Raw genomic sequence first — 26,094 nt, 5'->3', positions numbered from 1 at the left:
TTAGGGAGCACTATTTCACGAATTAAGATTATGCTTAACACATTATAGTTCCCGTATACATAAATCAGGGATATAGGGTATCATTTGAAAGCTTAGAACCTAAACTGTTCATAGAATACCATCACTTACACATTTATCTTACATAAAATCACAAAATAATGTCTGAATCCATATGTGTTGCAAATATGCACTACCTAGAAGTCATGTGGTTGAAATATGTATAAGAACATAAAAGTCTTTCATATAGCACTTAAATGGACAAGTCATATATCAAATGAAAGATTTGTTAGACATCATCTCTTTTATGTTACAATTACTGCTGCTGTAAGCTCCAAGTAGCCACAAACTTTATATCTGCTTGGGTGAATAATGTAATGTTATATCTTAGATGTCCACAACAAAATATGCAGACCAGCAGAACAAGCATGGTAAACAAATCATCTGAAAAATATGTTATGGACAATTGGTAATATAAGGTTGTATATCGTCACAAAAGGCTTTCTGGTGACACATAGACTGAGCTTCTAGTCCACTCAGAGGCCGAGATATTGGATGAAATAATGGGGGTGTTGCATGAACTGAAAATTAGACTGAATGTCAATGGACTTGCACATCTGAGAGGGCTTAAATCATTAGAGCGCCACCTACATTTCAGATCTGCATATTGTGATGGAAGGTGATAGAGAAAAAATATTTTTCCCAGTACTTTTCCATCTAGTGGAATGAAATAAGATTTGCTGAGAGATAAAGCAAACAGAATCAGAATTACATGCTTATAAAGTTAGGACAACAACAACAAAACATATATATTTAAAGAACTTTCTGTTTGATATAAGATTGTAAGCATATATACTATTATTTATGAATATTTTTTTATTATTATTATTTGGGGGTTTTTCTAAAAAAGAAAAAAAAGAAAAAATTGCAATTAGTCCAAAGTATGCGTGAATTGTGTACTTTTAAATTTGAGTGTGAAACATTGCAGGAGGCAGCCCCAAAATGCACCAGAGTTGCTGGGTAAGCTGGGATAGGAGAATGTATAGGCACAATAAAAGAAAATACACTTTTCACATTAAAGTGATGTGTTTTAACAAAACAGTAAACATCCATCACAACTGAGTTGTAATTCAGGAATTCACATTATTAATAGAATATAATTAATTAAAATATAATTAATACGTTTGGCTGTTGGTATTTTCTAAGTAAACAAAATCAGTTTTTAATGCCTTTATTGTCATTGATTTATCATCTCATTTATACTTGAATGCTTGTTTACTTTGTGTGTTGTTTAGAGTTATCCACCACTTGTATTTATAATCACTTGAACATTCCATCATCTTAGGTGTAGTCAGCACTTTGCTTGACATTAGTTCAAATGTTTGGGATGTTCAGTACAGTAGGAAGTGTGTGCTGTGGTGTGTGTGTTATGCACTGAATTATGCTGAATGAATCTGAGGTATACATAATTGTATAGTGTGAAATTCCATCATGAGATTTTGTGATTCGTCAGCTAACAGAACCATATGAGACAAAAAAATAAAAAATAAAATTCACGTAAACAGTATCATCAGTTTTTAGCCCACTTAGAGATTTTATGTGGTCATAATTTTCAAGAATAAATTTGGGGGGATTGGGAGCTCAGCGAGTGTTGACACTGACTACCACTCCTGGAGTCGCAAGTTCGAATCAGGGTGTGCTGAGTGACTCCAGCCAGGTCTCATAAGCAATTAATTTGGCCCGGTTGCTAGGGAGGGTAGAGTCACATGGGGTAACCTTCTCATGGCTCGTGGTAAGTTGTGCATGGATTGCAGAGAGGGATTGCGGAGACTAGCATGAGCCTCCACATGCTGTGAGTCTCTGTGGTGTCATGCACAATGAGCTACGTGATATGATGTGCGGATTGACTGTCTCAGAAGTGGATGCAACTGAGACTTGTCCTCCGCCACCCGGATTGAGGTGAGTAACCATGCCACCACGAGGACATAGTAAGTTGTCGGAATTGGGCATTCCAAATTGGAGAGAAAAGGGGATAAAAATACTAAATAAAATAAATAAAGTTCTTGAAGGACTTGATTGTTAGTGTTCATTAAATGTCTGAGTTTAAAACAGATTTACTGCAAGTCATTAGCCTGAATTAGCATATGAAAGTAGCTATAAGTTGCTACTAAGTATTTTTTATTTGTCTGTGTACTGTATATTTGATGGGCTCTTTTGTAAGTCATTAGACTTACAGTTTCATCTTTTGCTTACACTTCTCTTTCATTCTGATCTAAAAGTTTTATGCACAGCAACAAACCAAGAGTTTATCTTACAAAAGTGCTTATGTTTTCGTGGATCATTTAAAACATTCTTCTAATGCTTAGCTGTAGAGCATTATTATTATACTGATGAAGTATACTTTATTTTTTGAATGTACACCAATAAATAGAGAACAATTAGACCAGGAACATGCATTAAGGAGGTAAATGGGGTCCATTTTGATTTCATGTTGACTTTAAGCTCCAGACAGAAAAGGGTTAAAACAGTATTGTGAGATACGTACTTGAGGTAGTTTTTCAAAAAGAGAGAGAAAGTGAGCTTTCTATAGGGAGAAATATAGAAATCTGCTTCTACAGAAGGAGAAAGGAAAAGAACAACCTGTCATTTAGACACAGTTAACGCACCTCAAAGGCTCCCGCTATCAGATTAAGAAACTGGGGCACATGGCTCCCTATCGGCTCTTCTGTAAGTACATTCCTCCCTAACGCCTGGCCCTTTTTATTCCACCATCTCCAATACTAAATAGCATGGCATAGAAATGCTGCAGAGTTAATAATCTCATTCGAAATAACCTGGAACGTCTTCTCCTCATTCTCAAGACAAATACAGCATTACTGAAGGCATGACTGTTAGTAGAAATTGAATTTGCTCCCACTCAAGTGAATGTGAAATTTAATGGGAGATATCTGCAGTGCTATGACAGAGCGTGTGTGTGTATGTGTCTGTCTGCGGTCTACTGCAGTCCGCTGAAGCTATGCTGACCCCCTCACACACACACACACACACACACTTCGTTATTTTCTTTTTGTCACAGAAGACAAGCTGTCTACTTATATACCAGCACTGCTATCATGCAAAGTGTACAGATAAACATGTCCTTCAATAAAATCTTTCTGAATTCTGAAAGGGTGTATAATAATGTGAGGAAACGAGAGCAAGATTAGGAAAAAAAAATAACAAATTCTTAGCCTGGTTTGTCAAATGTCTGTAAGAAAACTGTATTTTTAGTTTAAATGTGATAATATTGATATTAATGATATTATTGGGACACCTGCATCATTAATTATCAGAAATAATTACCATAAATAATATGTCAAAGGTCAGTTTTTGTGTAGTTTTACAATGTATGTTGTTTTTAAATCAGCTACAACAAATTATGCCTTAATACCCCCACCGAGCATCAAAAAAGTAATAAATATTATAATATTATGTCAAATAATACAATAAATAATAAAATAAACCTTTATATATTTTAAAGTGATAATGTAATCTTAATTTAACTCTAATTTAATCAATTAGTTTAAAATTTGGACCAGAGGTAAAAATCAGACAGCTCATTAATCTTTGCTTAGACATAATGTATGCCTCTACCTGTGTGTGTGCCTTTCTTTCTCTCCGCCCACTCGTGTAAATTGTAGCTTGTCACACTCCACATTAAGTCCACGACTGGCAATGCCTGCAGGGCCTAAGATCTGCGCGGTGTGTCATCTCTAACTGGGTCAGAACTCACAATAGCCATATCTCGCCATTTGGCTCTCTGTAGCTTCTTTTATTCATTGCTAAACTGTTTACTTATGGTCCTTGATTTAACACACAGACATGAACACACTTACATACACACACATTTTGTATTAAAATGGAAATGCTTTCCTGAAAGAAGCCCAAAGAAGGACAAAGAGAACAGAAAGAACAGGCTATGATTTGGAATTAAAGGGGTAGTTCATTGTCATTATTTACTCACCCTTATGTCTTTCCAAACTGATATGACATTATTTCTTCTGTGAATCATAAAAGGAGATATTTTGAACAATGTCCTTCATAGCGTTTTTTTTTTTCTTTCTTCCATACAATGAAATTGATGGGGATGGGGTCCACAGCTCTTTACACACTCTCAGATATAGATACATTTTGCATTTCGCATTCATATGTGGTCTTAAAAAGGTTTTGTGTTTAACACTTAATATTTGAATGTGTGTGAATGCGAATGAGATTTGACAACTATCATGAAGAAGATTTTCTGCAAATAATAACTTATATTGTCTGTTTTCCATACAAAGTGCCCTATTTTAAGAGTCCTAGCACTAAGCGCAGTGCTATGCTTAAAGTCGTAAGCACAAAGTCTGTGGGCATGGCCATGAAGTTGGTATTTTTGTCCAAGCATGTGCTATGTCTAGGAGCAAGTGGGTTTGGCAAAATTACGCATGCAAAGTGCTAATGGACTGGACATCAGACTCGGGTAACAAGATGGGCATGGCGCCACAGCGCACACCGTCTGCCGCCGTCTGTTCAGCCCTTGGACTGACCTAGCATTACTACGGGCAGGTGTTCCCTAGAACAGGTCTCCAGGTGTGTCAATGGATGCCTCCAAGCGTGGATGGGGGTCTGTGAGCAATGTGCGTGTAGCAGCCAGCCCTTGGACTGGTCACCCTGCAGAGGCTTTTTGCTGGCGATGGTGGCGTACATCAACGACCAAGGCGGCATACGCTCTCGTCAAATGTCGCAACTCGCCCACTGTCTCCTCCTTTGGAGTCAGCAGCGACTCAAGTTGGTGCGGGCCACTCAAATCCCGGGCGACCTCAACAGCACAGCAGATGCGGTCAAGCACAGGTGGACCTGTTCGCATCCCAGGAATCCTCCCACTGCCCGCTCTGGCATTCCCTGACCGAGACTCCCCTCGGCACAGATGCGCTGGCACACAGCTGGCCCTTGGGGCTATGCAAGTATGCATTCCCCCCAGTCAGCCTACTTGCACTGGTGTTGTGCAAGGTCAGGGAGCACAAGGAGCAGGTCATTCTAGTGCACCCTATTGGCCCACCCAGACTTGATTCCCCAGCGATTTCCCCTGAGGAAGGACCTTCTTTCTCAAGGACGGGGCACCATGTGGCACCCACGACCAGACCTCTGTAATCTTCATATCTGGCCCTTGGATGCGAATCAGAAGTCTTAAGTGGCCTACCACCTGCAGTGGTAGACACGATCACTCAGTCCAGGATTCCTTCTACGAGGCGCCTGTATGACCTGAAGTGGCATCTGTTCGCTAAGTGGTGTTCTTCCCGACGAGGAAGAAACGTTCACGAAGGCGTGGACCTGGATGTCCTTACTCCTTAGCCCTGTGGCTGGCGAGTTTTCTGAGAAACTCGCTGCCGGCCCGGTACATGTGCTAACTAGGCCCTGTATTGGGGTATGTGCTCCACATGTGCTGGTTACCCCATTGGTAACCCCATGTTACGTATTTTCCACAAAGTGGTTTCCCCATTGGTAAACAGCTGCAGGCCACAGCTGGGTCAGCCGGTCCTTATTTTCTGAGCAGTCGACTTGTCCCTGAGATACAGGGGACCGTATGACGCCTTTGGGGGAGGTTATATGACGGCTGTGTGCGCTGACTACGAGGCACACAGAGGTCTGCCCGTCTCGCACCGCCAGTCCATGTAACACAGTTCAGTTAGTCGTGGCATTTTGTATAGGGACTCACTCGACACAATGTCGAGTGAGTGACAGAAGGGGAATGTCTCGGTTACTTTTGTAACCTCCGTTCCCTGATGGAGGGAATGAGACATTATGTCCCTCCTGTCACAACACTAAACTACCCGCTGAAATTGCCGGGACCTTGTCTCGGCTACTCAGAACAAAGCCTGAATGAGTGGTTGCATTCCAGCTCCTTTTATACCGGTATGTCCGGGGGAGTGGCATGCAAATTCCACTCGCCAATTCCATTGGCCTTTTCTCAAGGATCAGAGGTGTCTGGGGCTCCCAAGGGCAACCCCTAGTGTCACTACATCGACACAACGTCTCATTACCTCCATCAGGGAACGGAGGTTACAACAGTAACCGAGACGATGTATCGGAACGCTTTTCTATCAGTCGATTTTCATTTTGAATAATTAAATGTATTTATTGAAACACGAAATAATTTAACAAAAAATGTATTCTAAATTTAAATTACAGTACAATCTAAAAGAAAATATAATCAAAATAACGAAGTGGTCAAAAAATCACATCAAATCCAAATATTTTACACTTACATTTAATTCTTCCACCAGCCCCTTTTGCAGTGACTTAAAAATCACCTGCTTTTAAGACCTGCTTTTGAAACGTCTGAGCGCAATGGCCTATTTCTCAGGAAAATAGCAAACTGCACTTTGTGCCACTTCATTTCCAGACAATACACCCACAACTGGTTAAGACCTTGACCGAAAATATCTCACGATTCGTATGCACTACTTTTATGGTGCATTAATGGTGCTTTTTTTGTCAGTGTTGGAGCTCAAGATTCCCTGTCCCCAGGTTCCCGGTATGCAGAGAAGGACAGCGACAACCTCAAAAACTTTGGGCCAGTTTCTATGTAAAATCCAGGGGTGATTTCTCTTCTCAATCCGCCCATGCCTGTCCCCATTCACGTTTATTGTATGGCAAGGAATTGCCAGGACATTTTAGAAAATATACCCTTTTGTTTTCCACATCAGAATGAAACTATTCTTTTTAAAAAATATTGAACCTGCTCATACAGTACACACTTACAAGGGAAGTTTTTTTTCTGTTAATGGACAAGCATCCCTTTTTTACTGTGATGATTTTGTCATTTTAAATCATTTGTGCATTAATTTGCTATTTTTTACTACTATAATGAAACATTTCTGTGCCTCTGTTCGAGGAATTATGAAAACTGAGTATCAATTTCGCATTCAATTACATAGTGGAATTACCTTCCCCGTCAAGGGCCCTGTGATATGTTTTTATTACAGGTAGTGAGACAAATTCAACCCCCCAGTTTAATCATTGCATAGAAAGGACAGCAAATGACATTCTCAATCAAATCTGACACAGACATCTCCTCTGAGAGGCCTTGCAGAGCATGTGGCAGCGCTGGCCGACATGATTCCTCATAAACTTTTATGACCTGCATATTTTGAGTGATCAAACCATTAGCATGAAATCAGCATTTACACATGCGTGAGTGGTGGGCCAATCAAAACCCCACATGTCCGCCAGGGGTGTCTGTACTAAATCAAAGTGGGTTCCTAAACGGAGGCTGATGCTAAAACAAGCTAGACCCATTATGTCTCATTATGGCATTCAGATGTTACAGATTAACTCTTTGAAGTTCACCGATTAACCCCAGAATGCTAATATCTTTGTAGATTGAAGCTAAATCTGCTTAATATATATATATATATATACATTCATGCATCATATTTTGTGGTTTCAGGGGCTCGATTTCTTATAACGTCCACGGGAGCCCTGTACATCCTGGATGTTCAGAAGGAGGATGAATTATTCAATTATCGCTGCATGACGAGACATCGCTACACGTCAGAGACCAGACAGAGCAACAGCGCACGGCTCTTTGTTCCAGGTGAAACATTGTGCACAACCTATAAAAAAATTACAATAGCTGGTTATTTAAAATAAAAAATTTGCAGTTTGAAATTAAACGAAATAGAAATTAACCATTTTAATTTGAAAAGATCCCACAAACTCTGCACCTGCGATCCTCGATGGGTTTGAGAAATGGGAGGTCATGGCATCACACAGGGTGGAGCTTCGTGCAAGGCCTCGGGACACCCTGCGCCAAAATACCGCTGGCTGAAAAACAACAGACCCTTAGAACCAGATCCCCGTTTCCGTCAGAGCATTACAGGCCTGCTGATCGAGAGAGCCCAGCCCAGTGACACCGGCAGCTACATGTGTGAGGTGTGGAACAGCTATGGAAATGCAGAGGTCATAGGTCGCCTCACAGTAAAAGGTATGTTCTTTTTTTCAGTGTTTCAATATAAACACTGTACTGTCAGTGTACTGTAGTTTTGGTTGAAATGCTGGTTTATTCTGAGTATATGTGTTGTTCCAGAACCTCTGAAGGTGGTGGTCAGCCCTCGAAAGGTGAAAGGCAGTGTGGGTAGCCAGGTTTCACTCACCTGCAGTGTAACTGGCTCAGATGAGTTCGATCTTTCGTGGTATCGCAATGGTGACAAGATCAGCACCGGCGCCAATGTGCGAATGAATGGAATCAATAAGGAAAACCTAGTGATGGATGGAATGGCGAAGAGTGATGGAGGAGCGTACCAGTGCTTTGCCAGGAAGGCCAAGATGTCAGCTCAGGATTTTGTACAAGTCATTTTAGAAGGTCAGTAGGCATTTGATTAAGATTAGAAATTTAAAGCAGAACTTTAATTCTACTCAACTATCCTGATTAGAAAGGAAGCATCTGGCTCTGTTGCGAGCTGAAGTGAGCTGCCTTGCTGTTTACTGTCTACATAGGCAGCTACCTTCTAAGGGTCCGTTCTCAAAGAAAGCAATTTTTTAAGGCTAGGTCCACATTAATCTGGATAAATTAGAAAACTACATTTTCGAAACACTCTCCATCCTGGCTGGCATTTTCAAGCATTTTCCAAAAGTTTCTCGTCCACACTGCAACGTATGAAATCTGTCAAATCTCCTTACTGTGCATGTGAAAAATTGCTGTTCCAAGTACACACAGTCTGAAACACAGTTGTCCTCATTTCCCATCGCTGGACAGCAATTCAGCAATTCATCGCCTACAAGAAATGTAATGTGAACGTTGTACAAATTAACATTTATCTTTAACAATGATATCAAAGTAAATAGCAGGCACAACAACGGCGCTACAACATGGGCTGACATCTTGATTGTTTTAGGCTGAATGGATCACATAACTGCGTCACATGACAACAAATACGTCATCGTTTTCTGATATCTCCTTTTCCCCTGTTCACACTACAATGCGACGATGCCGTTTTCAAATGTATCCAGTTGGGAGAGCGTTTTCGAAAAGCTCAGTTTTCACTGCCAAAAACACTGTCTCAGTGTAGATGGAAGGCCAAACCGCAGAGAAAAAGATGTGTTTTCAAATGAAAACTTATTAGTGTGGACATGACCTAAGTCACAGACTTGTGCTAGACGAAAGTCTTTGATCATTGGTCTGCATCTGATTCAGACCAGTCCCGTTCTTGAGCTTAAGAAAGCTCATTTGCAATGAATGGAACAGAACGCAGGTGTCTCGAGATGCATTTTTGAAGTTTAAATTCTTTTATCTTGAAAAGCCTTTTAAAAAATGCATCACTCCGGCATTCTTAAAAGCCGTTCACACTAAATATGCTTTTTGTTTTCGCCATGTTACGTGTTTTTTCCGCATCTCACACAGGAGCATTTTTTTTTTTTATTATGTGTGATTCAAAGTGTGTCTCAAGACACCTGCGTTCTATTCCATTTGTTGCGTTGTGTCAAGATTTTTTTTTCTTTACTTTGTAAGCAAATCCAATCATGGTAACTCACATAGCTCACATAGCCAAGCAAATAGTGCTCTTCATGATGAACCATACATCTTTTGTGTGTGTATGTATATGTGTGTGTGAGCTCTACTAACGCTCACAGTTCATTCCAATATAGTTTTTCTGCCTTCAAGTACATCTGGGAAGCTCTTACGTCCATGTCGGGAATCTGTTATTACAACATGTCATGCGTTCAACAATGATAAAATCCATTTTTTTCTGTTGTGCCAGTGAATAAGCATAAATGAATACACCTTCATCACTTTTACAGAACCTATCGGATTTATTAATGCCTGATATCTAGCATATTATTAATTAATTTGCATAAAACAAACCTTGAAGGGTGTCATTAGCTTTACATTAGTTGACTATATGGTAAAAGATACTTTAAGTCACATATAACAAATAAATATAACTGAAATAAAGCACTGAAATAAAATAAAATAAAATGACGAAATCATCATGGGGCATGTCAAAATGCCTCTTAACTTCCAACTTGGCAACTCTAGAATTCTTAATAAACTTCACTTATTCATTGATGTGCTTGGAACTTGTAATTATGATATTTGCTGCATTTGATGTTAAAATCTTGCAAAGCTAAAGATTCAGTACACACAAAAATTACATATCAAATATCACAAATTTTGAGGTATTTGTTGTAATTAAATGTAGCTATTAGCTATTTATACATTTTAGTTCTGTTTAAATATAGCTATATTTGTTCCGTTCACCATCTTGGATTACAAATTTCACAGATTTTAATCTGATTTTGAATTTCTCTGATCAGAATGGCTTTTCATTCTGAGACTTGACACATGGCCATGGTGTCTTATAAGTTAGCGTATCTTTGATGCCTACTGTTTCATATTTTGGCTTATGATGCCAAAATATGCTGTCTAGTTAGGCAGCTCAGTATATTTTGGCTTGTTGTTTGATAGCTAATGTTTGATCAAAATTAACTTTACACATGGAATTTGAGTGTCATAAAAAAAACTTTGTACACTGCCATTAGAGGCAATTGATTCATAAAAATAATATGAAAAGTTGCTGGTTCCTTGTAGAGGCATATGGGAGAATATAGGAAATATTATGTGGCATTATTAGAAAACATAAATTACATCATTAAAATTGTTGTGCTTCTAATATATGCTCATAATCTTGATGTCTTAGTGTAATTAAAACCTTAATTTCTGCAGATGGAACCCCTAAGATCCTCTCTGCCTTCAGCGAGAAAGTGGTCAGCCCGAACGAGTTTGTCTCACTAATGTGCCACGTAAAGGGAACTCCGCAGCCAGCAGTCACATGGACTCTGGACGATGATGTGGTCATGAAGGACAGTCGGCACCGCTTAGGTCACAGCATAACGGCGGAGGGCAACGTGGTCAGCTACCTGAACATCTCGCACACCCAGGTCCGCGACAGTGGGGTCTATCGCTGCACCTGCAACAACTCGGCAGGGACGGTCTCCTACCAGGCTCGAATAAACGTAAGAGGTGCTTGTCAGATCGGCTCCTCCAAAAGCACACACACCTATTTCATTCTGCTCATCTAAACTTCATGCATGAGATGAGGGCCTGACTAACATCAAGGGTTATTTTGGTTCTAATGAGCTTTTTGTTTACATTAAGTGGTAACGCTTTAGTGTACAGCCCGCAATTTATAGCGCAAGTACACTGAATTTACAGCGTACCTTTTTGTAATAATAGTATACCTATAAATTACTCACGTGTAAGTATAAGGGAACAATATGCAAAGTTTGGGGACTAAAGGGTAACAACCTGGAAAATTACAAATAATTTATACTGTAAGTATTTTATAACTAAGATGTAACTATTCAAATATTACGTGTTATGTATGACCTACTATGCAAAACAATAATCTTATGAGCAATTTAGCAAGAACATACATTGTGTACCTTTTGAAATAATACATAGGTATTATAATATATATATATATATATATATATATATAGGAATAGCCATTTTTTTACATATTGTATTATTACTGAACAGATTACTGAACAAGAAAACTTGAAAAAAAATGAGTATCTGCTTTGATTTTATATAGAATTTTCAGTGTAGGCTACTTACCTTATGAAAGTTTAATGCATACAGTCCATCTTAGCCAGCAACACCCCCCCCCTATTTTTATTTGCAAAAAAATGATCTGTATATACTGTGAAAACATACCATTGTTTAGTGTTGTTACAGTGTAAGTCCAACTTGTTACCCCCTTGTTCCATGTAGTTACAGGTAACTCATGTATCCTGTAATAATAGAGTATATACCCTGTATTTAAAAAATTCCTACAGTAGCCTATATGTGTAGGTATACTTTTATTACAAAAAGGTATGTATGTTCTTGCTTAATTGCTCGCAAATGTAAGATTGTTTATTAGCATATTATAAGGTCATATACCATGTAATATTAGAATAGTTATCCCTTAGTAATAAAATACTTAAAGATTAAATTATTTGTACTTTTCCAGGTTGTTACCCCTTTATTCCCCAAACTTTGCATATTGTTCCCTTATACCTACAAGTACATACTGTGTAGTTACACTAAAAAGGTATGCTGTAAAGTCGGTGTACTTACACTGTAAATTGTGGGCTGTAATCTAAAGCATTACCCTTTAAGTTTGTCTATGGGTTCTTATTTTTTGGGGTTTTCCTTCAGTTTTGGTTGCCCCTCTACTACTTTCAGAGTTCCAGTTTGCAATACCAGTTTTATTTGATCTTGATGTCTCGGTCTTGGAAACGAAAATGGAGAACAAAATGAAAATTCGCACTTTCTTGTTCCAAAACTATATGTGAAATACAAAAGGAAATATTTAACATTATGTTTACCTCAATCACTATTCACTTTCATTGTATGGCCAATGCAAAGATGAAATGTCAGTGAATAGTGAATAGTGACTAAGGCTAATACTATACCTAACATCACCTTTTAAGCGTACAATCACTGAGCACTTTATTAGGAACACTATGGTCCTATTATGTGCCCAGCGTGGTCTTCTACTGTTGTAGCCCATCCACCTCAAGGTTCGACATGTTGTGCATTCTGAGATGCTATTCTGCTCACTACAACTGTACAGAGAGGTTATCTTAGTTACTTTAGCCATTCTGTCAGCTCGAAACAATCTGGCCATTCTCAATCTTTCTCATCAACAAGTAATTTCCATCTGCAGAATTGCTGCTCACTGGATGTTTTTTGTTTTTGGCACCATTCTGAGTAAATTCTGGAGACTGTTGTGCTTGAAAATCCCATGACACCAGCAGTTACAGAAATATTCAAATCAGCCCTTCTGGCACCAACAATCATGCAACGGTCGAAATCATTCTGATGGTTGATATGAACATTAACTGAAGCTCCAGATTTTATGCATTGCACAGTTGCCACACGATTTGCTGATTAGATCATCGCATGAATAAGTAGGTGTACAGGTGTTCCTAATAAAGTGCCAGATATAATGTGGCATGTCCAGAGAATATAGTTTTATCATTTGAAAAAGTGAAGCAATGGGTGAAAAGAGCGTCCATTTAGGAGTGTAAAAAACTGCATGAATTCTAGTCTTTAACTTTGTTTTTATTTCTGATCTTAGTAGGGCCCTTGTCCATTTTCATCCATTTTCTTTCTTTTTGCTACATTTTGTCCAATTTGTCTTTCATCACAACGTCAATATCATTTTAAAGAGAATTGTTCTTTATTTCTTTTTCTTTTTGTTCTTCAAAGGTGCTGCTGACATACGCCCAATGAAAAACCTCACAGCTATAGCTGGGCGGGACATGTACATTCACTGCCATGTGATTGGTTACCCATACTACTCCATCAAATGGTTCAAGAACTCCAACCTTCTTCCTTTTAATGACCGTCAACGGGCGTTCGAGAACAATGGCACGCTAAAGCTGCTGAATGTGCAGAAAGAGCTGGATGAGGGCGAGTATTGCTGCCACGTGCTCGTTCAACCACAGCTGTTCAGGAACCAGAGCGTCCACGTCACTGTGAAAGGTAGTGGAGGTGTTCAGTAGTGGAAATGTTGCGAAAAAGGACACGCTCAAATTAAAAACAATCAATTTAACCCACTAAACTCCTACTGATCCTGAGCTTGGGCTTGGCCACTGATGCTGGTTTCGTCTTGGTGTCATCTAAAGTGGCCTTGACTGCAATCCTGACTCCATCTTGTCTTTAACACTTAAAAAAAAGAGTCAGACAAGGAAATATGAATGCCTCATTAAAAACTAAATACATTTAAGAAATCTAATTTGTAGAATCTTATCTTGCCAAATCTGTGTACAGGGTTCCAATCATTTTTGACCAATGAATTTACAAGATATTTTTATGATTTTTGTAGTCGTCTATGATTACTAGATTTTTAAAATCATTTTGAGAACAACACAATCATTTGTGAACCTCATTAGCCAATTCATTGAATTGAACTGACCGAAGAGACATTGCTATGGATTGTGAGCAAGGTTTACTTCACACAAGCCCAAAATGTAGCTGTTGAAATGTTTCAGGCATATGCTATTTGCACACTGGTGTAAATAAAGGTAGATGCTATTTACACCCCAGTGCAAATAGTGGCAAATATTTTTTGCACACAAACCCTGGTACAAATAATGGTACATGCTATTTGCACTCAGTCCAAAGAGTGTCAGATACTATTTGCAACCCTAATTAAATACTAACATACAGTACAGTGACATCACTGCAGCATAATTATTGTGTATATTTAGAGTCGCACTGACACCTTACACCTTACACCAACCCCTACCACTAAACCTAACCCTAACCTTCCCTTGTGCAGAATCGAACTTGGGTCAAAAAGGCTCGGCTGCACTGGCGTTGCACCCCATGCAACTGCTGTGACACTTACAACACAGTTTGCCGTAAATTTCTAGGTTTCCAATAGACTATTTGAGTGCAAATAGCCATGCTGTGTGGTCAGTGCTATTTACACTTTGGTTTTACAGCAGAGCATAACTACAAAATGTATATTTACTATGACTTTCCTGGACATGGAAAGCACCTTTTATAAATTCCCTGATAGTTCCAGGTTTTCCATGACCGTAGGAGCCCTGTTCATAAAAGCTAGAGCCCTTTTGATTTGCCTTAAAAAAAATGTGTTCCTCTGGTTGTTTTCAGTGCCTCCCTTCATCCAACCTTTCGAGTTCCCACGGTATTCCATCGCCCATCGCGTCTTTGTACCTTGCGTTGTGCGGTCAGGTGACCTCCCTATCTCTATTACCTGGGAGAAGGATGGAAAGCCCATCAACGCTAGCCTAGGCGTGACCATCGACAACATCGACTTCACCAGCTCATTGCGAATCTCCAACCTCCAGCGAGTGCACAACGGTACCTACACCTGCATTGCCCAAAACGATGCTGCAATTGTGAAATACCAGAGTCAGCTCATTGTGAGAGGTAAGACTCAGATTTAGAACGAAATTCAATCCAATTCTCTAAGACACAACTTGTGAAATAATAAACATTGTAACTTATTTTGAAATGATGTAGTTCCACCAAGGTTCAAAGTTCAGCCTCAAGACCAGGATGGCATCTACGGAAAGTCAGTAATCCTGAACTGCTCTGCGGATGGTGAGCCACGCCCAACTATTGAGTGGAAATACTCTAAAGGTACATGGCTTCACTCCCAACTGAGCAATTCCCAACTGTGTCAAGAAAATGTCCTGGTCCTACAGTATTTTACACTAAAATCAAAAGAAACAAATAAGAAATTATATTTTGCATATAGAAAATAAGCCTATTTTTGGGGACTTTTTTACATTTTAGGGATTTTTTTATATTCTCATTACCATTATGTGAAAAACATTTAAATACATTTTTAAGTATTTATACACCATCGAAGTACTCCCTTTGTACTACCTTTCAGTTTCGCTGATTTTAATTTAAAAAAAACTCCTCATTGAATCATATTTGAAAATAGAAGGAATAGTAAAAGTAAAACATCAGGATATGTTACGTTTATGTGGGGTAAAATGTTCTAAAGTGCCCTGAAAATAATCTCACACTGCAAAAAAAACAAAAAACAATTGTTTTATTTTTTCATCTTTGTTACAATAATACCATAAAAATGATATATATATACACTCACCTAAAGGATTATTAGGCACACCATACTAATACTGTGTTTGACCCCCTTTCGCCTTCAGAACTGCCTTAATTCTACGTGGCATTGATTCAACAAGGTGCTGAAAGCATTCTTTAGAAATGTTGGCCCATATTGATAGGATAGCATCTTGCAGTTGATGGAGATTTGTGGGATGCACATCCAGGGCACGAAGCTCCTGTTCCACCACATCCCAAAGATGCTCTATTGGGTTGAGATCTGGTGACTGTGGGGGCCATTTTAGTACAGTGAACTCATTGTCATGTTCAAGAAACCAATTTGAAATGATTCGAGCTTTGTGACATGGTGCATTATCCTGCTGGAAGTAGCCATCAGAGGATGGGTACATGGTGGCCATAAAGGGATGGTCATGGTCAGAAACAATGCTCAGGTAGGCCGTGGCATTTAAACGATGCCCAATTGGCACTAAGGGGCCTAAAGTGTGCCAAGAAAACATCCCCCACACCATTACACCACCACCACCAGCCTGCACAGTGGTAACAAGGCATGATGGATCCATGTTCTCATTCTGTTTACGCCAAATTCTGACACTACCATCTGAATGTCTCAACAGAAATCGAGACACATCAGACCAGGCAACATTTTTCCAGTCTTCAACTGTCCAATTTTGGTGAGCTCTTGCAAATTGTAGCCTCTTTTTCCTATTTGTAGTGGAGATGAGTGGTACCCGGTGGGGTCTTCTGCTGTTGTAGCCCATCCGCCTCAAGGTTGTGCATGTTGTGGCTTCACAAATGCTTTGCTGCATACCTCGGTTGTAACGAGTGGTTATTTCAGGCAAAGTTGCTCTTCTATCAGCTTGAATCAGTCGGCCCATTCTCCTCTGACCTCTAGCATCAAAAAGGCATTTTCGCCCACAGGACTGCCACATACTGGATGTTTTTCCCTTTTCACACCATTCTTTGTAAACCCTAGAAATGGTTGTGCGTGAAAATCCCAGTAACTGAGCAGATTGTGAAATACTCAGACCGGCCTGTCTGGCACCAACAACCATGCCACGCTCAAAATTGCTTAAATCACCTTTCTTTCCCATTCTGACATTCAGTTTGGAGTTCAGGAGATTGTCTTGACCAGGACCACACCCCTAAATGCATTGAAGCAACTGCCATGTGATTGGTTGATTAGATAATTGCATTAATGAGAAATTGAACAGGTGTTCCTAATAATCCTTTAGGTGAGTGTGTGTATATATATATATATATATATATATATATATATATATATATATATATATATACTGTTCAATGAAAATTAGAATCATCATTGAAATCAAAGGAAATAGTAAAAGTTAAATGTCTAGGCACATCATGGTTATGAGAATTGGGAGTAAAATGTGAACTGAAAATTACGGAAGCCCTGAAGGTGAAAAAAAAAAAAAACGCTGAAAACAACACTGTGTCTCAGTTCGTACCTGAGCCTGTCTTAAAGAAGAAAAAAATCACTCATCAAAAAAAAAAAAATTATCTTCAAAAAACAATTTTTTCACTCTTTCAAAAAAAAAAAGTTCTCTCTTCAACGAAGGGAACTATGTTCCCTAGTTTTGTGTTCATTCATGCTGCTGTATTTTGTAAGTGTTTCTCTATAACTGCACTATTCCAACATAAAAATGTCAATAAAAAATTATCCTCAACCAATGGAAACTGTCCTTAAAAAAAATGTTTGCGCATTTGTTTGTAATGGAACTACTATTTTTTTTTCACCTTGCAGTTCAGAGCGTCCGTAGAAATAATGCAAACAATCTTAATGATACTATTTATTCAGATTTTTTACTCTAATAGCGTAAAAATATTACTGTCTTGAGGTAATGAGAATCCTTAAAAACAATAAGAATATTAAAAGTAAAACGTCCGAATACGTTACAGTTATGAGAATTAGGAGAGGTAAAATGTGCGTAATTGTCCTGAAAATAACATCACAATGCAAAGAAGAAAATAAAAGCATAATGGTCCTCAATGTCAGCTTCTTTTTTCTTTATTCAAAATGTTGTTTCATACTATTTTTGTATTGATTTGGATTTTAATAAGACCAAGATAATTCCTTGACAGCTACTAATATTAATGCCACCAAAAAACGGGTTTCAACGGTTTAACTGGACATTTCTTCTTTGCCAGGTGCTGGGGTGCCCCAGTTTCAACCTATAGCTCTAAACTCGGGTTTCAGGGTCCAGCTGCTCGGGAACGGCTCGTTGCTGATTAAGCACGTTCTTGAGGAGGACGCAGGATATTACTTGTGCAAGGTCAGCAATGACGTGGGAGCCGATGTCAGCAAATCCATGTACCTCAACGTGAAAAGTAAGCAGGCTTATTGTACTGAGATCTTGGCTGGTTGTTTTGACGATTCATTTTAAAATTCGGATAAAATTCTGACCTCTCATCTGTACTGAATATTTAGTGGTTAGTTGCAGGGACTGAAAACATTCCAAGGAATGAAAAATAAAAACAAACTATGTTTTTTTCAGAACGTAACTGAAAACAGGAACAATTGTTTTGAGGTTAAAACATTATTTTTAAAATGTTGGTAAACAGTTAATAGCCGGTTTGCTTTTTATATGAAAACTTGGTTTGTTATGATTTCTATGCTGACATTTTTTTTATTGCTTATTATCACTTATTTTGGTTGAGGCAAGTCCCTCAAATTTGAACGTATATTTCCAGACCAGGACCTTTTTTTTCTTGAGAAAAATAATTTCATTTCATTCTAACCAGTTACCAGTTGGAAAGGAGGCTGCGGAACATGGAACCAAAAAAATAAAAAATACAGTTTCTGCTAAGAACGAACCGAAATGAAAAACATTTTGTTTTTACTTCCTGGTTAGTTAAGAGTAAGAAGCAGCAAAGCTGTATTTGGGTCACCTTTTCAACTTTTGTTTAATTCATGATGTCATAAATAAGAGTTCATTGTCCAAGGATTACTACAGTGAAGTCTCTGCTGATGCAGTGTTGTCTTCCTCAGACACATGTGGGTTTTTATCCATGAGTAGCCAAAAACCCTTTTCTCCCTCATTACACTGTGAACTCCTGCAGGAGCTGACATGTGGAAAAGCGTGTGCTTTCAATGTGCTAAATGTGTGTGTAAATCTAATTCCTTCTCTGTTTCCACCCACTCTCTGCCTCACACTTTCAAACCACACACACACACACACACACACACACACACATGCACAAGGACGGAGATTATACTACCGATTATATTCATGTATTCAGCTATTCATGATGGTTGTGTGAGAGGTATTAAAATGACAATCCAAAGTAGATTCCATATTAGAGTAGGAAAGAATTTTCAAGTGCAACAGGGTATTTAGAGAATAAATTGGCTTTATTTGATCCATCTGGAATTGATAGGATTTTGAAGATGTCTCTATGGGTGCATTCCATTCAGAAGTGATCACCCTTATATTCCCTTCAAAGTCTTTACCCTCCACTGTGAGAGCTTCGGATGCCATGTTGGCGCGTGGATTGGTGTGAGGTTTAAAAATAACAATAATCCAGAACGCAGTTTTTAAGAGATTTTATTGGAAATTCTGCTTTGAATGACCCTAAAGAGTGACTACTAACTTTACCCTAAAGCTTGACTCCCTTGAAAGTGCCCTATGAAAGCATCATTTATGTGATTTGAATGCAGTTCAATGCAGTTTGAATGTTCGTGTCAGGTGGTTAGAAGGGAGGAGTTGAAAACTGAAAGTGCTTGGTAACTTCAGATGAAAAGAAAGGTTGTTTGTTTTACAGTAGATAAAGTAAAATAAATTCCCCTTTGGAATACCATGCTTGATTTATTATTTTCAAAAATAATTTTATCTAAATTATAATTTTTTTGCAATTCCATTCGGTGCCACTAGCGCCACGGATACATACACACATATATACACACTTTACCTTAAATGAATATTCCGGGTTCAATAAAAGTTACCACAACACTGTATTTTTACTCGTCCTTCCTTTTCTTTAAAAAAATTTAAAATAAAAATTAAATGTGGTTTCCAGTGAAGCACTTACAATGTAAGTGAATGGGGGGCCAATTTCTGAACATTAAAATATTCACTGTTTCAAAAATATAGCCACAATACATAAAGGACATTCAAAATTATTTTAGAGTGATAAAATCACTTACTAACCGTTTCTGTGTAAAGTTATAGCCAATTTTACAACTTCGTTACCTTGACGATGTAATGTCAACAAACCCTAAAACCCTAAAATGTCTGTAATAATGAAAATTTAAACAATTTTACAGCTCAAATAATACACAAGTTTAAACAAAATAAATACTGCAAGCGCTTTAATAAAATTATAAGTGTCGCATTCCTGCCTTTAAATCAAAAATTGGCCCCATTCACTTCCATTGTAAGTGCCTCACTGTAACCTCGATTTTTGCTTTTTTGAAAGAAAAGGAGGGACGATAATCAACATTAGCCTATCCCACAAATGCTATCGATTGAGCTAAACTTGTCTTGAACCCACAACATTCCTTTAAAGGAATAGTTTACCCATACTTAAAATTCATCATAGTCATAATTTACTCACCCTAAAGTTGTTCCAAACACAAAAGGAGAACATAGAAGCAGCATGTTAGGGACTGACAGCTTACATCACCATTCAGTTTCATTGAATGGGGGAAAAAAAAAATAGGGGTCAATCCATTTAAGAAAGAAATGTATAAAGGTTTGGAACAACATAGGGTGAGTGAATGATGACAGAATTTTAATGAACTATCCTTTTGAGTTTTTAGGGTCAAGTTTTAATTTCATGTTCACTTAAAGGGTATACATTTTCATGAAAAATATAGGTCAAATTTATGTACACTTGTGTTTACCAAATCCTGAAATGTATTTGATTTAACAGTTGTTTTACCTCTCATGACACAGTATCCAAATGAACTGTGTTCTCCAACTAATCCCTGTCTGCCGCTCCTATGCAAAGGCAGCTGCGTTCTCATTTGATCAGAGTGTGATGTTAGAGAGGCTTATTTTCACACCCTGCTCTTATCAGCACACAGCAGGAGCTAACCCGCTGAGTTACTCTCTCTCTCTGCCCAATACAACCTCTTATGCATCCTCTCTCTCTCTCTCTCTCTCTCTCTCTCTCTCTATTCTCTCCATTGCTCTCCTTGTCATGTCGTGTAACAGCACACACACAAAACTGTGTTCTCAGGGGAGATCAACAGGGGTGTGTCCAGATGGGGGGCATGGGGTTGCCTGGCCACCCAAAATTCTAAACTTGGATTGGTCATTTCACATGTAGGAGGCGGGCCTTCAATAAAACAATATAGAACCTCTTATAAATAACCCTCAGTTATTTATAGCTTAGTTTATAGTTGATTATATAAGTATAACATGAAAAACCACAAGATGTGTGTTTTTATGTTTTTACAATTATTATTTCCCTTTTTTTTTTATTTTTATTTAGCCTATTGGGACTTTTATTTTGATGTGCCGTTCCTCTGAAAAACGGGATTGTGAATGGAAGAGAAGAGAGCAATCAGTATACTAAACATAACAGTTAATGAGTCACAGTGTCGATAAACGAGTTGTAAAGTGGAAATTTGTTTTGCACATATGGCGGAAGCCATACAAATAGACAACAAGTGTACCCAAAAACATAATTTTTTTCTGGTATTGCTATTATCAGATGATGCATGGCATGATGGCCAACTGACTTGCCTGTGGTTGGTTTCTTAACACTAAATTGACCATTTTATTGTCCGAGTTACACATCCTTTGATGCCACAGTGCCCTCAGGATATTTTCTGACCACTCGCTCCTGTCCCATCACCATCATCTTGTAGAATCACCATCCGCCCCCGCCTTCAACTTGGAAATTGAATCCCGCACTGCATAAAAACAACATGCGGGAGCTCTGCTGGAATACACCTCTATGTCCCGACACTATTGCTTGAAGTACTTTCTTCTATCACAACTAGACAAAAACTGTAATGCTGTTATCTTCTTCTGCATATTTCATCATCTTATTCAAGCCAAGAACCATTCATTCATACATTCAGATATGAAATGTCCAAGTACTTTTCCAAGTGATGTCTTGGGGTGTGTGTAACATATCTAGTTTACTTAAAACTATCTGCCTCAAACAAAGTTTTTCCAAATCTTTTAAAAAAGATACAATGCCACATTGCCACGAAACTTCATATCATAATCATGTGCTGGAGTTAAAATTAAATTAATACACATATAAATGTTTTAATTAGCATAAAGTTTAGCCTTCGTATAGCCTATTTCCTTTGATAATGTAATGCATTTAGTCTTTATTTAACACTGTTTAATTAAATAATCAAATTACCTTTGGCTGTCCAAATATATGGCTGAATCGAGTATCCTACACAAAACTGAAATCCATGCACATTCTTTTATAAGATTAAGACATATCTTCAATATATTCTTTATATATATATATATATATATATATATATATATATATATATATATATATGTCACGCCATGGAAGCGTCATCTCCCCATCTCCAAAATTCCACAAAATTGTACAGAACTACCATGTTCATATTAGCAGTGTCCATAACATTTATGCAGTTTAAAGACACAAAATATACATATAAACAAATTAAAAATACAAATATAAAAAAAAAAAAACAGTCTTCTGTGTTTTGTTGTATAAACAATTAATCAGTTATTTTGCTAAGCAACATTCAGTGATGTTGAGTTACAACTTATGCCACCCTTAAATAAGTTTGTACCCTACATGGGCCACCCCAGTTTAAAAAGTCTGGACACGCCACTGGAAATCGATCAGTGTGACAGGTGAAATACTGTCGTATAATCGTGTTTGCGAGAAGAGCTCTGCTCCCGGAGGCACAGGGCTGTTGTTGTGGCTCGCTGTGGTAATATGAATCTCCCTGAGAGGTTTGTCTCTGAGTCCATTGCGATCTGTCCATTTTATCTCAAACGAGCTGTTCGTTGTGATCGTCTGTGATCAGCACAGTGAGCCCAGATGTTTATATTTATGGGAATAGATATGTTTCTTATTTTTTTTATCAGTTATGCACTTTGGGGTGTTCTGTGTTATATTTGATGTAGTTTAGTTAATGTTATTGCATTATTTTAATTTCACATGTGTTACACCATTAAAACACCATTTTAAATTATGGTGTTTAGTGTTTGTGTGAGTGACACTGAGTCTCATTGGTAATTTCTCCTGTAAGTGTTTTTACCGTAAATTTAACAAGATTTCTTTTACAGTGTATGTATGTAAAAATAGTAAATAGAACGCATTAGGCAATGATAAACATTTCAAATATTAGTGTGCTACTTTGTTTTTTCACATGGCCTCATCATGTTGCATGTTTAACTTTATTGCATACCTCGGGTCTTTAGTGACGCGGGACCTCATTCCACCCCTCTACCTCATCCATTTTTTGGAGTTATTCCAACACCTCATTAGTATTCCTCCAAAAAAAAAAAAAGTGTATAGTGTCATAAAAGACCCTAGATATGTAATAGTGTCATGTTTTTTTTAGCACTTAAATCATATTTTTATGATTATATCATATCAATATAAGGTAACTATCACATTTGTACTATAATCATACAAATGACTAGTAAATCACAATTTTCTGTGTGACATATTTTTATTACTGATGTGTCAGTGATAGACTTGATTTACATTTGAATGCTATTTGACGTAGCAATGTTGAAGTAAACTATAGCGAGTATAACACATGAACAGTATGATTTGGCTATTGTCATTTGGTTATACTTCTCAAATTATGTAAGCTGTGCTTCTATTTAGACTCAAGAAGTGCCTGAGAAAATACATATGTATAGCTTATGTGTTAGTTGTAGCTCAATGTGTGTTTGACAGTCAGTTGCATCTCATGAAATTTCAGTTTGGTTGCAATGAATCCTGTTCTAGATTTGTTGCATCGTCTCTTTGATAAATAAAAAAAAACATAAATAAATATTCTATTCTATTATTTTCTAATTGTCTTGAAAATGTTTTTAAAATTTGACACTATCTGTGCATTTTGTAGATCTATTTGTGATTTATAGGTATACATGCCGGGTCTCTGAAGACCGAGCATGTAATAATGTTTGGCAAAAAACACCTATGCATTTAAGGGTTAATATAGCATTCAGTTATCTAAATGTTATCAAAAAATATCTTAAATCTTGGCATTATGAGTCAATTGGCCCTATATTAAGAGCACAAGTGATAAGCGCAGCACAATGCTTTAAGTCATAGGTCATTGGGCTTGGCCGTGAAGTTTTGGTATTTTTGTGTAAGCATGTGCTAAGTCTAGGCGCAAGTGGGTTTGGCGAATTGGGATGGCTCGAGTGCAATTTAATTCTGAGGCTTTTATCTAGTTATTCCACCATCTGTGTTCTATTATATAGTCCATGTCAAGCACCTGCAATATAAACAAAGACAGCACATTTACAAAAAGAAAATTATGTTGTTTTTTTAATTAACTGCATTCTTGAATGTCAGGCAATGTGACAATGACACTCCTTTTATACGTATGGAAAATGTGATTCTCATCACAATTTGGATGTATGCTCCTTTATATTATAGAGAATATAAGTATTTTTAACCAATTTAATCTACTGACACACAAATCATGGCTAGAAATAACAGTGATTGTATCGGCACGCACTTCTACTGATCGATATTGATTTTAAATTCCTTTATTGAAACATGAAAAAATAAAATCAAAAGTATATCTAAATTTCAATTACACTTCAAACGAAATGAAAATAAAATCAAAATAAAGAAGTGGTCAAAAAAATCATACCAAATCCAAACATTTTACACCTTCCACCAGCCCATTTTACAGTAACTTAAAAATCACTCTACGCCAACAGCTAGAAAATTACTAGTAGGCTACAAATTAAATCATAAATACAAATGTAATAAAAAAAACAATAATAAGATGTATAAACATAACAATAAATAATAATAATAATAACTGAAAAAAATAAACCATGACCTCTAGAAAATGTAATACTTATTCTGGCTTCATCAGCGATGGTCAGGGACATTATTTGATGTTCTGTACTTTCAGAATTTGGACATAAATGTATTATGCACTGCTTATGCTCTGCTGGTGGAATCTCCAAACTGCAAATGCAGGAACTGAATTTGGACTTTGCACTGAGTTACGAGGTGGTATTGAAACATCTTAGTGCAATGACATATTTCTCAGGAAAGTAGAAAATTGCGACATTAACATACAATACACCCAAAGTAGCGCAAAGACTCCCTCCCACACCCACTTGCGCTTTGTTCTGGCATAAAAATTGCACTTAGAATTAGCACTCGCACGAAAAGTGGATAAAATGTTTCATATGGTGGAACAATTTTACTCTATGGAAAAATGAATGGGTAAAATAATAAGAACCTAGACAGCGCCAGGGTGGGCTCTGTAACAGTCTATTCTATGTAGTTTTCTCTGTTGAATAATGCATATTTTTGCAATTCATGCATACTATTCGCATTATGCATACTATATTCAGCAGAAATAGTCAGAGTAGTATTGCAGTATGGTATTCCAAACTTCGATACACAAAGTTGAGTTTTAAACCAAACCGAAGCAGACACATTGAAGATTAATGATAATTGTTTATCAAAAAGTTGTTTTTTAGCTATTAAATGCAGACCATACATAATAAACTACAATCACAATAAACTCCATTAAATGTGATATAATGGTGCATCACATAACTGGCCATTTTAACACGATGCTCCCCTTTCCTTCACTCTGATTGGCTGCACACTTTTCCATGTTCGGCATCATGATGCGGCTCATTCTCCACGCAAAGCCCAATGGTGCAGTAAAGGAGGATATCAGGCAGCAGTGAACACGGCCACTTAACCAGTCGGATCTCTGTTTTACCATGATGCATCGTGAAGCAGAGGCTGCTGTACACATGCGTCTCATCTGCCCGCTGGCCCCATGAGGCGAAGGGGTCTTGGCCTGCATCCCCCACACATAGCCCAGAGTGCTGATGTGATAGGGGATGAAAGGTGCCCTCACAAAGCCTGCAGGGAGCTAGGAGTCACTATGAGACTAAGATGAGAAAGACATCACACTAGGGGGACACACTATCTTAACCTATTCCGACTCAATTTGTAATGCTAAAAATTTAAGCAGGTAAAACAATATTTTTAAATAGCGTATGGTTTAAAATTGGCTAAAAAGCTCATACCAGCTGTTTAATGTCAGCTTTCACTGTGACTACTTACACCATGTTGACATAAAAGTTTAAGTGTGTTAAATTAACTTTTTTTCTGGCAATAATGGTGGAAATGTTTAATAGCTTTTTTGTAGGCAGGACTTGATACAGAAATTGACTTAAAATAATACCTTGAGAAATATTCACAAAGTAAAAAAAGTTATTTATTTATTTTATATTTTTTGCATTTCTGTCATGCAGTGTAAG

The 26,094-nt window shown here is 37.6% G+C and overlaps 1 protein-coding gene across 1 annotated transcript in view; it reads left to right on the top strand.

Annotated features, from left to right (window-relative positions):
* The window catches only part of dscama (Down syndrome cell adhesion molecule a), a 99,179-nt gene that overhangs the window by 45,975 nt on the left and 27,110 nt on the right, over nt 1–26,094 (top strand). The window contains 9 exon segments of the mRNA XM_052117447.1: nt 7,466–7,612; nt 7,725–7,799; nt 7,802–8,002; nt 8,105–8,380; nt 10,742–11,038; nt 13,277–13,552; nt 14,690–14,968; nt 15,062–15,181; nt 17,804–17,983. Coding sequence (XP_051973407.1) covers nt 7,466–7,612; nt 7,725–7,799; nt 7,802–8,002; nt 8,105–8,380; nt 10,742–11,038; nt 13,277–13,552; nt 14,690–14,968; nt 15,062–15,181; nt 17,804–17,983 — 1,851 coding nt within the window.

Source organism: Xyrauchen texanus, chromosome 44 (assembly GCF_025860055.1).
Source record: "Xyrauchen texanus isolate HMW12.3.18 chromosome 44, RBS_HiC_50CHRs, whole genome shotgun sequence".
Lineage (NCBI taxonomy): Eukaryota > Metazoa > Chordata > Actinopteri > Cypriniformes > Catostomidae > Xyrauchen > Xyrauchen texanus.
This window is presented reverse-complemented; position numbering and strand designations above follow the sequence as displayed.